The 15,383-nt window shown below is 33.7% G+C and overlaps 1 protein-coding gene across 1 annotated transcript in view; it reads left to right on the top strand.

Annotated features, from left to right (window-relative positions):
• The window catches only part of KIAA0586 (KIAA0586 ortholog), a gene marked incomplete at its 3' end in the record, with an annotated part of 75,339 nt that overhangs the window by 52,992 nt on the left and 6,964 nt on the right, over positions 1-15,383 (top strand). The window contains exons 26-28 of the mRNA XM_008589531.1: positions 864-998; positions 6,033-6,192; positions 13,018-13,166. Of these exons, the coding sequence (XP_008587753.1) occupies positions 864-998; positions 6,033-6,192; positions 13,018-13,166 (444 nt within the window). The remainder of the gene's footprint in view (positions 1-863; positions 999-6,032; positions 6,193-13,017; positions 13,167-15,383) is intronic.

Here is a 15,383-nt window from a genome sequence, read left to right as displayed (position 1 = left end):
CCAGCGTTAAGAAACTCTATTAAAAATAAAATAATTTAAAGTGATTTTAATGAATTTAATTTAAAATGGAAAATACTTTTAATGGATTTAAAATTTACAAGGGAGTCCAGTTCGTCTGACTCTGAGGCCCATATTCTTCCTCGTTTTGGGGACAGGTCTGTTTTGAGGCAGGGTGCTCTCATGAGGTCTTTCAGTACCAGCGCCCTAGTCAAGTAAGCCTTAAAATTTACAAGGGAGTCCAGTTCGTCTGACTCTGAGGCCCATATTCTTCCTCGTTTTGGCGACAGGTCTGTTTTGAGGCAGGGTGCTCTCATGAGGTCTTTCAGTACCAGCGCCCTAGTCAAGTAAGCTGATGTTGGCACAAAAGCAAAAGGACATTGTGGGTCTACAGGTGCCCTCCATATTTCAACATTTTTTCCTTTTGCCTGTGGTTTGGGTTGCAGCATTACCACAGTGCTTTGCCCCCATTGCCACAGTGCGTTGTTGCTTTGTGCATGGCAAAAATTATGAAGTAGGAAACCACATAAGCCAAAAATTTGAGGAAACTATATTAAATGTTTATGAATCACTATAACTCAATTGCATGGAACAGAGGGTCCAATTTTCATGTTTTTATAATATATCTCCAGTTTAAACTTACTGAATTACTTTATACTGTTGTTTATATTTGAGGCAAATATAAAGGATTTTTATTACAGTCAGATGGAAATGGAGAATTAAATGAAAATAAAGAGTTCATCTTTTTTTCAAAAAATGCTATTATCATTTGATGACTACTAAGTTTTTATTAATCAAAAATTGAGAAAAATACAATTGTTTAATAAAAATTTTTTTTACATTAATTGTATTTATATTTCTTTTAGGAAGATGATCCTCCCAGTGAAGGACAAGTGATTAGGATGCCCCATAAAAAAATTCATATAGATGCAATTCTTTCTCTTCTTGCTAAACAAAACCAGGGATCATTAGCTTCACAGCAAGCAGTATATCATTCAGAGGTACTTTTTAATCTTAATGATTTTTTTGGTTAGGTATAAATACAGAAAAATTAAAATATTCCTACTTTTAATTAAAGCATGCTAGTATTTCACTTATTCAGTGGTCAGTGTTGAAGCAACTTTAAGCTGGAATCATAGAACTGTAATGATTTATAACTGAAAGGAATTTAGACCAGGTGTTACAACCCTCTTGTTCTACACTTGAAAAAATTGAAGCTGTTTATTTACTGAATATCTGCTATATGCCAAATACAACCTTGGTAAAGGTAGAAAGGTGAATGAGATATAACTTCTACCTTCAATCAGCTTACAGTCATGCAGGAAGACAAGGGCTTAAACAAGTACTCAAGATAACTGACCAAATATCTCTATTTACAAGTGCTATCTATATGATATATCAGCACAGAGGAGGGAAGATTGCTTGAAGATGGATGATACTTCATACAGAATATTATATTGATCTAGGTTTTCAAAGACTGAATAGAACTTGCATGCAGCAATGAAAGGGAAGGACAATTCAGAAGCAGAAACAGCATATGTTAAGGGATGAGAGCCAAGGAATATTAGGGCATATTCAGAAAGTATTAAATTCTCAGTGTGAATAGAGCTTTAGATATAGAGTCAGATAAGTCTGTAGACGTAGAGTGAACCTCATGATCACAAAGAATCTTTTATTTAGATCATGGTAAAGCTTGGGAACTGTAGAGCACATGAAGGTCTTTGGGCAAGGGGGTCACACGCTAAGATGTTTAGGAAGAAGTATGAAGCCATGGATAAGTGAGGAAAAGATGGGAGATCTGTCAGAACCACCATTTGGAGCAGTCCATGAGAGAGAATGAGAGCATGAACAAAGACAGTTACAGCAGAAACAGAGAGGAGAGAGATTTAAATTTAAGGGCATAGGATTGACAGTAATTGGTCATTGGTTGAAGGAGGTAAGGAAGAAGAGTTTTTGAAGGATAGTCTTTAGATTTCTACATTGGGAGCTTGGGTGGGTGGTTATGTAGTTGTTGGCTTAGAAATGCAGAGAAAAGAGTGCCAAGTTTTGTGAGGAAGATAATGAATTCGTTTCAACATGTTAAAATTTAAAATGCTTAAGGAAATTCCAGGCAGAAATGTACAGGTCGTTGCTGAAGTTGGTTAATGATCAAGCTGGGACTCAGATTCTTGATCTCTATTTAGTGCTTTTTCTATTGGATCTGGTTGTGTTTGATCAAACGTGAAACTACATTTAGATGAGCTAAAAACTATATAGAACCCAAAGAGATGGCTGGTTTTATTTTCTATTAATTGTTATTCTTAAAATTTTAAATGATTAGGAAAGGTAGGAGAAGAAGATATGAGATTTAGTAATGGAAAAAATGAAAACTTAAGGCTTTAAGTACTCTCATAGCAGCAGAAACTAAGATACTTGGTGTAGAAACCAGGAAGCGGAGACAGAGAAGGGGGGTGGGGAGGGATGCACAGAGAGAGAGACAGAAGTGACAAATAGCAGAAGTGTCAGCATAATTTAAAAGTTCTACTGACTAATCCCTGTTTTCTGCCTTTTTGGAAATCACTAATATCAGTTCATTTATTCATTTGATTCTGTCAGACCTTTTCATCTTTTTAATGCTGGCAAATTTATCTCTATTATTTCCAATTTTTTTCCTCCTCTCATTTTTTTTTTTCTTCATTTATTCATTTGATTCTGTCAGACCTTTTCATCTTTTTAATGCTGGCAAATTTATCTCCATTATTTCCAATTTTTTTCCTCCTCTCATTTTTTTTTTTTTCCATACCTCCCTAGAACTCTTACATCTGGATATTGGCACTTCTACTTCTATTAGTTTTATCACTTAGATTTTCTGTTTCTTTATTCTTTCTTACTCTTCTCTGGGAATGCTCCCCAATCTGATCTGCCAACCACTAATTTGTTCTTTTGCCTACTATTTATCCCATTTATTATATTTTTCATATCTGGTATTCTCATTTGGTTCTTTTTTTTTTAATGACTTTTTGCTTTTCATTTTAATATCTTTCCTTATTTTTGTGTGTGATTAATATCAGTCACTTTGTTGTCTGTTTTTTTTTTTTTTTTTAATACTTATTAATCCTTGGGTATCTGTTCTTTTGACCTATGAGCTCATGTTCCATGGGGGAGGAGGGTCAGCTATTCTATCTGAGAATTTGTATGGGTAGGGATAAAACCAGACCATAAACTGCTGCAAAGAATGGAAGAAGAGGGAAGATGAGCCCTAGGGAGGAGATTCTCAGGCATCACAGAACTACTGTTGGTCATCATCACTGCTGTTTGCTGCTACTCCACCACTCCCCTCTTTGGGAGATTGTTGTGTCTTTAGGAAGAAGTTGCTTTGGGAGATTTGTAATCCACCAGTCCAGGGTTTGGAGGGGAGGAGGGTGAAGGAACAAATGCCGGTGAGTTCTTGGCCAGATTTCACCTACAACTTTTCACCTCTGCTGGGCCTTCATGCTTCCTGAAATTACTGTGGGGTACCAGCATCTGCAGCCTGGGTTGTTTGCCAACAAGATTTTTATGTCTAAGGGGCAAGCAGTGATGATCTCAAGTTAATGGGCGAAAGAAGCAAGTGCTTTCCTCCAATCATTCCTCTCACTAACTTCCTCCAGTCACCCTCCTCACAAGGATTCAGCCCACACACACCAGTTCAAGTTAGCTATCTATCTTTCTCAGTGGTTTTTCACAATTTTTACTTTAGTTCCCAGAATCTATGATTTCTTCTCATTTCTATAGTTATTCTAGGGTTGATTTGGGGAGAAAGAGCTGGCATCCTTTGGTATTGTGCAGTCCTGGCTATAACAGACTGCAGAGTTGGAATTCTGTTCTCTCCAGATCTTTTTCTAAGCATTTAAGCATTTGCATACATATACACATATAAAAATAAATATATAAATTTGAGATGTGTATATGTATTATTCTGCAAACTGCTTTTTAAAATTTAACACAAATCCTGAAAATCTACCATATTTTTATTTGCCATGTAGTTTACCATAGTTTATTTTACTATTGAAGGATTTTCAGATTGGTTCCAATTTTTCTTTATTCAAACTATGATATCAATAAAATCCTTTTTTGCTCTCATGAGGAATTTTTTCTGTAGATTAGATACTGATGGGTAGAAGTGCTGGCTCAAAAGATATAACCATTTATAATTTGAGTAGGTACTAATAAATTGCCCTGTAATTACATGAGACCTCTTTCACATACCACATATGATGTTTTTCTTCTTAAATTTTGCCAGTCTGTTTAACAGTGTCAGCATATTTTCATATGTCTACAGAATTGTTGAGTATTTCTTTTGTTTATAATAAGAACTAGTAATAACAATACACTTATAAGTTAAGAGATTGCTTTGGTAAGAAGTGGAGTTTCTTTGTGCTTAAAACTCCTTGTCTAGAGAGGGCTTTAGGTCGGTGAGGGCTGTTTAATGGCAAAAGTGCAATGTATACATTTATGAAGATGGGCCAGGTGCATCACTACAAATTACAGACAATTTAATTTAGAATCAGCATGAGTCTAAGCTTTGAGAATAATACAAAACTGATACATACTTATGAGTGTGAGAGCATTTTGTAAATCAGCAAGCTGTCTTTGGTGGGGTCATAGACTATTCTTAAGGTGTTAGATAGTTCAGCAGTTACAAGTATCCTAGAAAATTGACTCACAATAGAGAAGGTACTGTTTATTGCACAATATTATATATGGTGATGGCAGCATAATATAAGCACTGTGAAATATTTCTAATTAATTTCTGGGGAAAATGTATCTGCCATAATTCTAAACACTGCCCAAGAGTCTTCAAGGGATTTCATATTAATTGCAAATGATATTTTTTTATTTAAAGGATGTTGAGGCAATTGGTTTTCCTAAAGAACAGTCAGGTTAAGGGAATAAGGGAAGATAGAGATGTACAGAGGAGAATTAGGGTAAATTGTAGAGAATCTTGAATGTTGAGCTAATGAGTTTAGATTTTATTTTATAGTCAATAGAATCGTAAAAGATATTTCAGCAGTAATTTCTTCATATTCTAGTTAAAAAAAACAGTTGGTTGAAATTAAACCCTTTTTAATGAGGATCATGGGAGATTTCAGACATTGGAATTTTTATTCAGTTCTTCATTAGCGAACTCATTAATTAAAATATCTTCAAGTCACAAAATGTACTAGTGCTTCAGGTATATAATTTTTAAGATAGAAAGAAAATAGAAATGTTAATATTTTAAAGTTCATTTATTTCATATATTTGATAGACACATTTGTGCTTTTTGTACTTTCATACTTTCCCAGGGAAAAGAACTTTATTAAGTATGATTAAAATAGTCTTCAATCTGTTTACTTATTGTTGTGAATGGTAGTATTTCATTCTTTTTTATAGCAGAGTAATATTCCATTGTGTAGATGTACCACAGTTTCCTCATCCACTCATCAGATAATGGACATTTGGGCTGGTTCCAGCTCCTGGCTATTATAAATAGAGCTGCAATAAACATTGGAGTACAGGTATCCCTTTGGCATGATGATTTCCATTCCTCTGGGTATATTCCCAGCAGTGGAATCTTTTTGCTATTTAGTATGTTATTCTCCTCATTGATTATTTAATTGTAAAATTCACACTAACAACTTTAGGCAGTTTTTCTTCATGAAGAATGAGAGATAAATTTCCTGTCATTCTAATTTTAAGCTGTATGAACAATGTGTAATGCATTCTGGGATTTGTTGTTTTAAATTGTAACAGAATTTTCTTACATGTTTTATTGCTGTCTAATTGGAGGTTGGAAAACAGATAATGGTTAACTTCATAACAAATAGGATATTAAAAACAAAGTCTTTCACTAGATGTCTTATTAAACCAGCTTTTTAAAGTTGTCTTTTACATAATGTGTATGTGCTATACTAAGAACTTTCTAAAATACCTTTCAAGTAGTCAGGTGGTACGGATCATAATAATCAACAAAATTTCCTGTTTTGACTTGATTTTCATATAATGGCTTTAACAATTGTTTCTGTTTTTTAAAGGACTTGGAGAACAGTGCTGGTGAACTTAATGAAGGACAAAGGCCCAGGCTGATGGCCACAACAGACAACATCTTAAGGGGCCATTCTCTCTATATGCAGCAGCCTGTGGCTAATGCAGAGTGTTTGGGTCAACAGTGTAATTCTAAGCCATTAGTTTCAGGTATACGCCAAAGTATTGTTTCTTGATGTATCATCTGTTCATTTTATATTCCATCACACTTTCTTTGTGCTATTCCCATGCTGAATGCTCTATTCTGTTTTGCATTAAAATCTATAGTAGTGTTCTTAATCTGAATTGAGAAAAGTGTAAATTTTCAGATGGAGCTTATAAAATTCCTTTATTAAAAAGGATCTTCATAATAGAAAAATTTGGTAATAACTTTTCTATAATATATATAGCAATATTTACTCAAATTTGCTTCATTTATCTGTTGATACATGAACCATTGGGTGGTGCATGAGATACACTATGTAATACATGTATGCACACTTAAAATTTTTTAATATGATGCATTTATCTTAATATATACTGAAAACTATAATTAGCCCTTCAAAACTGTGACATAACAGATCTTCTTGTTTAGGACAACGTTAAATTAGATAATACTATAGAAATTCTGTCTTTACGTTTATGAATTTCAGATGCAGTGTTCAGTGCACTTAAGATTTAGAACTTAACTAAACTCTCCGCTATAACACTTTGGAAATAAGGATAGAATAGAAAATACTGATCAATAGCTTATATATTTGATTCTTATTATCTGAAGTAGTTATATTCATAAAGCACCTCAAACATATTAGAAAGTACCAAAGCATTGCTTCTAGGCGAAATACAGGGTTTGGTTCCTGTGTGCCTCTGGTCATAACATTTTTGTCAGCTGATCAATACATAACCTGGTTTTATGTATGTTTCTGTTTAAAGACATCTTATTTAATATATAATGTTGATTCAATATTGAACTAACAGTCAACAGCACTATAACTCATGCCTAAAAGAAGATTATCTAACACATGTATTTTCTCCATCAGGTACAGCACAGCCTTCTTGTGCTTAAGAACACTAGACAACACTCTAGCACTACACTTAGGGGCCATTTTAAATGACAAAATCACCAAACAAAGCAGAAAATGTGAAAAACTTGGCATCAGATATACTGAGAAAAGTTTACTCGTTTATTGGTGTAATAGCTAAAGTAAGAAGGCAGAGTGTTTCCTTGTTCAGCCTCAACTGGGAATGTGCACATCAGGTGACTCAAGTTTTTCACTGCTCTGCACTTTCCCCCAAACAACCACAAGGATGCTGCAAGTATTGATTTTGGGGATACAAATAAATTTTAGTGAGTGGGTAAATTTGCAAAAACAGAATTCGCAAATTAATTAGGATTGATTATATTCTCATTGCTGATTTTTCCATGCCTGTTGTCGCATTCACTTAAGTGAAAAGAAACTTCTGTAGGTATGCATATTTGCCAGAAATCAGAAAAGGAAATGTCTGAAATTAGAAAAGCATTGGTATAGAGTATTTAGAGAATTAGTTTAATATTGCACGAACACCTTATTCAGAGGTGAGAGAAATTCCAGATTGAATTTTCTGTGGGAATAATGTAAAGATTGGCATTATTTCTCATTTTGTGCGCATAGTAAGAGTATTAGATGTTTTATGTTCTTTCAAATTAGTAGGATTCAAATGGCATGAAATGACCATTTTATTTTTAAATATAATGAATATAAATATCATTTAAATATAATGAATGTAAATATCATTTATGAAATGACTTCTAACTGTGTAGATTGCCATTAAACTGAATTGACACTAGATGGCTCTGGCAGATCACTGAGAGTTCCTACATACTTGAGAACATCTAAATACTTGTTAAATCCTTATAGAATAAAATCCATGAGGATATATGGCCTATCCAGTCCTCCCTTATATCTCTAGTAGCGCCTAATAGATTATCTATTTTTAACAGTATGTACATTATAGGTATTTTAAAAATTTAATTGGAAACAATAAGTACTGTGACATAAGATTAAGCATATATGTATATTTGTATATATATTTATATTTAAGGCAGTACAGCAGAGTGGCTAAGAGTTTGGGCTTTCAGAGTTTGAGAAATGGGTTTGAATTCCAGCTCTGGGTATCTTTGGTCAGGAAACTTAATGTCTCTGAAACTAAATTTCTTCATCTATCAAGTGGGGATAATATTGGTTATTGGTAATCTATTGCTTGTGACAAATTACCCCAAAATTTAGCAGCTGAAGGCAACAAACATTTATCTCACACAAATCTGAAAGTCATAAATCTGGTAGTGGATTAGCTGGACAGTTCTCAGGATTTCTTCTGAGGTTGCAGTCAAGCTATTGGCTGGGACTGAGGTCATCTGAAAGCTTGACTAGGGCTTGAAGATCCACTTTGTAAGCTCACTCATGTGGCTGTTGGCAAGAGGTACCACATGAACCCCTCCATAGAGCTGCTTATGTCATGGTAACTGGCATCTCCAAGAATGGTTGATCTAAGAAAAAGTGAGCAACCAAGATGGAAACCATAATGTCTTTTATAACCTAATCTGTAAAGTGACGTGCCATCACTTCTGTCATATCCTACTGATAATACATACCAATTCTGGAACAACATAAGAGGGCACTACCAACAGGAATGAATACCAGGAGGGCAGAGATCACTGGGGACCCTGCTGGAGGTAATAGTATCTACCCCAAAAGGTTATTAGGGACAGTAAATGGTAAAGTGTGCACGTAAAGCAGTTGGCACAGTGTATGGCACATGGTAAGTGCTGTTCTCTTTAATAATGCTTGGAGTGTGTAAAAGTACCATTTCACATATGTTTAATAGAACCAGAACTATCCACAGTTGCCTAAAGGACTTTGCCTTTAGGGAACAAATTTCTTTCTCTTGTTTCAAGATTTTCTGCTTATTTTCAGGAAGTGTTCTATTTACAACCTGTAATCCCCTCCTACTGTCTACATGAAATGCATCCTCAAAGATATTGTTTGCCATGTGGTTAGCGAGGAGGGGAGGGGTCTTCCAGGCAGACTGTGCAATGAGACGGGGGTAAAAGTTGAGAAATAGCAAAGCTTAATCAGGGAAATACAAGTACTTCGTCAATGAATTAAAGCTTAGGATGCAATGAGATCACAGCAGTGAGCAGAAACCAGGTCATGAAAAACCCTGGATGATATATCAAGGACTTTTTGGATTTACTCTAAGACAGTAAGGATCCATTTATGTAAAAAATGGGAAATAATGCCAATCTTACTTTATATTTTTTCCCATGGAAAATTCAGTCTTGAATTTCTATCAGTTCTGAATGATGTATGATGTTCATGAATCCATTAAGGATTATAAGTAAATAGCTGATATGATCATATTTACCTTTTACTTAGCAAGAACATCTCAGGTTCAATTTGGTGGATACATTGGAAGAGTTACAACTAGAGGCAAGGAGCCTGATTAGACAACTGTTAGAGTAAGCCTGGTGAGGCATTATTCAGTGGTGAGGATATATAAAAAGGGAGATTTGAGAGACAATTAAGAAAAATGGACAGGACTTAGTTTGAATGTGAGAGGTGTAAAAGAAGGGGAAAGTATAAGAAATCCTTACATTTCTGGCTATAGAATGATTGGATAGATGGTCATCCAATTCACTGAGAGAGAGGGAATATGGAGGAAAGGCAGAGTTAGGAAGAAATAGGTTAAGTGGAGATTTATACACGTTTAAATGTAAAGGCACGAGGTGCCTTTGGGTTTCATACAAATGGAATAATCTATTAAACATGCCAGACCAAAAACTGCCATTGGCACTGGCAATGTTAGGTGAACTCAATCTTCTCTGAAAGTCTGCCATGGTTGCTTTACAGTAAGATTCTAGAAAAGTAAAATTAGGGATTTCAAGTTATGATTAATCAAATTTCATTTGAGTGAAATAATATACTTTAAGTATCACTCTTACAAATGTCTAACTTGCATTACACAGATAAGACACCCATGCTCAATGAGCATACTTTTTATAAGTGACACAGTAAATTTAGCATTGTTATGATTGCTGTCATGGAATTATTTCCTGACTCCTTATCACTGGGTTAGATACTTGTCTTATGTACTCTTTATAATCCTCTAATGTTGCCTGCTTAATGTTGCTCTTATCACACTGATTGTAATCTCACATGAGGCTAGGGACTTTTGTCATATCCCTGTCATCTAGCAGGTTATATAATGCATAGTACATAGTATATATCTGTTGAATGATAGGGTGTTGTAGGATTGGAAAGCTATCATGCACTTCTTGAGTGCCCTCTACACAACCTCCCACCCTACTCACATACACATTTTTTCCTGTCCCATGTTATGCCTTATCTCAGGTAACCCATGTTAAAATTCTGATATGTAAACTTCCTGGTTTTTTTTCCCTACACATATAATTAAATGCGCACACATGTATGCAGTACATATGGTGAGTGCGATTGCCATTATTTTACAACCTGAGATCATATGCACACTTGCCTGCATTTTGTTTTACCCAGTAAACACTGTAGATTACTCCAGATCATCTGGTATTTACTTAAAGTCATTCTTTTTAAGGTTGCATAAAATCTTATGGTGTAGATTTCAAATAATTTATTTTTTTTACTTTTCTATTGATGGATATTTACTTTGTTACCATTTCCCCCCACTATGGGGGTACTTCCAAAAGTTCATAGAAAGATTCATATTATCTTTTAATTCTACTTTTCCACAAACTTTTTGAAGTACCCTTGTATAAACAATGCTAGAGTAAATATCCATGCACATATCCCAACATACTGCATTTTATATTTATAGAATAGCTTCCTAGGAGTAGTTACTGGATCCAAGAGCAAATGTATTTTTAATTTAAAAGTGGGTAATGCCAACTTGCTTTCTTAAGAGTTTAAACCAATATATTTCATTAGCGATTTATTAGAGCCCTTTCCCTACATCTCCTGAAATTGTTTATTACTTTTTTTTACTTTTGTTAGTTCAAATATAAAGATATGTTTCTGACTACTAGTGAGTTTATATTTCTTTTCATATGTTTTTTGGACATGTATTTGCTCTTATTAAGTTCTTTTCCATCTGTTAGGTTCTAAGTTTTTCTTGTCACTTTTTAAAAGCTATATAAAAAGCTCTATTTTAGATGTTTTCTATTATCCGTATTGCAAATATCTTTTTCCAAATTTATATTTTGTTTAACATTGTTTATGATCTTTTTTTGCCATATAATTAAAATTTTTTTATACAGTTAGGTATTTCTATCTTTTATACTTTCTGTGTTTTTATAGCTTGGTTAGGTTTCCCTGATTACAAGCTTATATCTGTGGTCTCCTCGATTTTCTTTCATTATTTAGTATATACTTATATTTAAGTCTGTCTGGAATTTGTTTTTATAAATGGTATAAGGTAGAAATCCAATTTGATTTTCTTCCAGATAAATAGCCAGCATCAATTATTATGTAAATCATGTTTTTTCTACTGAATTGAAATATCAGCCAATTTTTATATTAAATTCACACGGATGTAAGGATATTTTACTGGATTCTGGATTCTAAGTATTTTATGATCTAAAACATTTATTAGACTGTTGTGGCTTTATGATACATTCTGTTATCAAATAGGGCAAGTCTCCCATTTTTTTTCCTTTTTCATAATTTTCTTGGCAATTCTTAGGCACTTATTCTTTCATATAAACTCAAAATTATTTTATCTAATTAAAAGTCACCCTCAGTGGAGTTAAACTAATTTATATAGTGGAAGAATTGATGTTTTTATGGTATCTTACTAATTGTTCAGATCTTGTTTTGTGCCCTTTAATAAGATTTTATAATTTTCTTCATATGGATTCTATGCCTTTCTTAATAATTTTATTCTTAATTATTTTATAGTTTTGGTCAGTATAGTAAAGGTTTTTTTTCTATTTCTATGTGCTCATTGCTATAATATAGAGAAGAGCGAATTATTTTTATATATTTATCTAGTATCCAATAACATCACCAAATTCTCTTATTAATTCTAAGAGAGTTCCTTTTCCTTGCTAGAGGAAAATATCTATAGTTTTTAAAAAATATTTTATTTAAGACAATTGAGTTTATCACTTTTCAGGTCTATTTCTATTAATTAAAGTTAGATATACTATACTGTATTTAAAAGGTAGCCATTATTTAGAAAAAACAGAATTTTCTTTGAAATATTTTATCAAGAATGTGGAATAAGGAGGTAGAAGATGTCGGTTTTAATTCCTCTGTGCCTCTTACTAGCTCTCTGATTTTTAGAGTTGGTTAATTTCTCTGGAGCTTAGTTTTGTTAGTGAAAGATGATTATAATATAATCTGACCTGTCTATCTTACAGAATAATTGTGAAGTTTAAACTAAACAAGATGATGTACATGAAAAGGCTTGGAGTATAAAATGCAATACAAATGCACAGTGACTTTATTATTAGGTACATAGGTATCTCTGCTTTTATTTTCTTCTTTTTATTGATTTGACTGAGGTGCCATTTAGATGAGACAAAGAGGAGCTTGATTATTTGAAGAAAAATATCTATAGAACAGACCTAACTAAGCAATACCAACATTTTCTAGCCAAGAAATTGCCCTTTGCTTTGGGATTACATTTTAGACAGAAATTATTCTATTGACTCTCAATGATAGAAAAGGTAAGCAGGAGTGTTAGGAGATGGTGTGTGAGAAGGGGGATGGGAATGAACTACATGGGCGACTTGTTGATTGGATATTCTGTGGATTTGTTTGAACATAGGTACTTTTGCGTTCTCTGTGAGCTTTGGTTTTAATTGCTATGTGGCCTGGTACCAGGTGGTTTTGGTTGACATATACTGCTAATTCTAATTCAGCAGGTGGGAATATGGGTAGTTTTAGTCAATTACTTATTATTTGTCTAAGATAAATTTAACAATTTATTTTAACTATTTGTTTACATATTTGATAACAGGTGGTATTTATGAAGGTTCATGTGCTGGTCGTGGTCCAATGAGTTTGGGAGAATCGGAGCCAAATTCTAACTTTGTTCTTCCCACAACACTTCTGACAGCACAAGAAAATGATGTTAATTTACCAGTAGCAGCTGAAGATTTTTCTCAGGTACCAAATTAATAGAACTTGTACTTTACTTAGAATTGTAACGATATTGCCTTAAGATGGTACACTGTTGGGAGCATAGTCTTTGGAGTCAGATAGCCTCAAATCATGGCTCTTTTATTTCCTAACTTAAGCCTCGATATAAATCTTAATCAACCAGTTTCTAGCTGTGCCCTTGAACACATCACTTAGCCTTTTCTAAGCCTTAATTTCCTCATCTTTAAATTAAAGATTAAAAATAACGTGTATAAAACGTGTGCCACCCATGTAGGTAGCTGTTGCCATTTACATCTCTGAATCTCCATACAATACCTAGCTCAGTAATTTGCATGTAGTAGGTGCTCAATAAATGTTTATTACATTAAAATTTGTAAAATTGTTCCATGAAAGCCTACAGAGTGAACCCAATAGACCATGTGATCTTTTGTATTGAAAAAATAGGATAATTGCCCTCAAACATATTAATCTAAAAAATGCTCATATTAAATACAGTTTTGTATTTGTGCACTGGCAATTCATTTCTCATTGTGGATTAATTTGTTCAATAAGTATTTATTGCATGGTATAGTGCAGCACTGCATGATGTTGAGGAGGAAAACAAAAAATGTACAAAGTAAAGATTGTTTATGGAACACCGTTGTGTAGGGTTCAGTATTACCAATGTGTGACCAAGCAAAGATCAGGAAAAACTAGTTAATAAATATCTGTTAATAACTTCTGTATAAAAGAAAATTTTTCATGTCCATGAGTTTGGCAAAAATTTCTTGGATATGAAACCAAAAGCACGATCCATGAAAGAAACAATTTTAAATTTTGTCTTATTAAAACTAAGAATTTCTGCTCTTCAAAACACACTGTTAAAAGAATGAAAAGACAAGCCACAAACTGGGAGAAAATATTTACAAATCACTCATCTGATAAAAGACTTGTATCCAGAATATAGTAGGAACTCACAGAAGTCAATAGTAGGAAAAGAAACAATCCAATTTAAAAAATGAACAAACGATTTGGACAGGTACTTCACCCAAAGAAGATATATGAATGGCAAATAAGCATATAAAAAGATTCTGAACATCGTTAGTAATTAGGAAAATGCAAATTTAAATCATGATGACATACTGCTGCACACCCATTAGAATATCCAAAATTTAAAACACTGTCATGCCAAGTGTTGGCAAGGATGTGGAACAACTGAGCTCTCTTACATTGCTGGATGGGAATGTAAAAGGATCCAATTACTTTGGAAAACACCTTGGTAATTTCCTAATATGTAAAACGTGCAACCTACCATATGAGTCATGTATTTCATTTCTAGTTTCCAAAGTGAAACTAAAACATATGTCTAAACAAAGACTTGTACATGGATTTCATAGCAACTTTATATTTGTAGTAGCCCCGAACTGGAAACAACACAAATGGTCATCACTGGTACATTGGCAAATTGTGGTATATCCTGTATAATGGAATATTACTTAGCAATAAAAAGGCATGTTATATGTATAATAACATGGATGATTCTTATAAAAACTATGTTGAGTGGAAGGTAGGACCCCCCCTACCCCCCCCAAAAGGATACGTACTCTATGATTCCATTTATGTAAAATTCTGGAAAGTGCAAATTAATATATAGTAACAGAAAGCATTTCAGTTCTTGCTTAGAGATGGTGGGGAATAGAGGTGCAGAGGACAAGAGGGAGTGAATACAAAAGGAGTATGAGAAACCTTTTGAGATTGATGGATATGTTCATTATATTAACTTCATTGTGGTGATAGTTTCATGGGTACATACAAAAGTCAAAACAACAAATTGTACACTTTACATGTATGTAGTTTATGGTCTGTCATTTTTTTTTTTTTTTAATTTTATTTTGTCGATATACAATGAGGTTGATTATTGCGGCCCATTACCGAAACCCCCCTCCCTCCTCCCTCTCCCTCCTCCCACCCAACAATGTCCTTTCTGTTTGCTTGTCTTATCAACTTCAAGGAGTTGTACTGTTAAGTCTTCTCCCCACCCCCCGGTTTTTTTGTGTGTGCGTGTGAATTTATTTATTTATTTTTAGCTCCCACCAATAAGTGAGAACAACTGGTATTTCTCTTTCTGTGCCTGACTTGTTCCACTTAATATAATTTTCTCAAGGTCCATCCATGTTGTTGCAAATGGCAGTATTTCATTCGATTTTATAGCTGAGTAGTATTCCATTGTGTATATATACCACA

The sequence above is a fragment of the Galeopterus variegatus genome, unplaced genomic scaffold, assembly GCF_000696425.1.
Source record: "Galeopterus variegatus unplaced genomic scaffold, G_variegatus-3.0.2 Scaffold5501, whole genome shotgun sequence".
NCBI lineage: Eukaryota > Metazoa > Chordata > Mammalia > Dermoptera > Cynocephalidae > Galeopterus > Galeopterus variegatus.
This window is presented reverse-complemented; position numbering and strand designations above follow the sequence as displayed.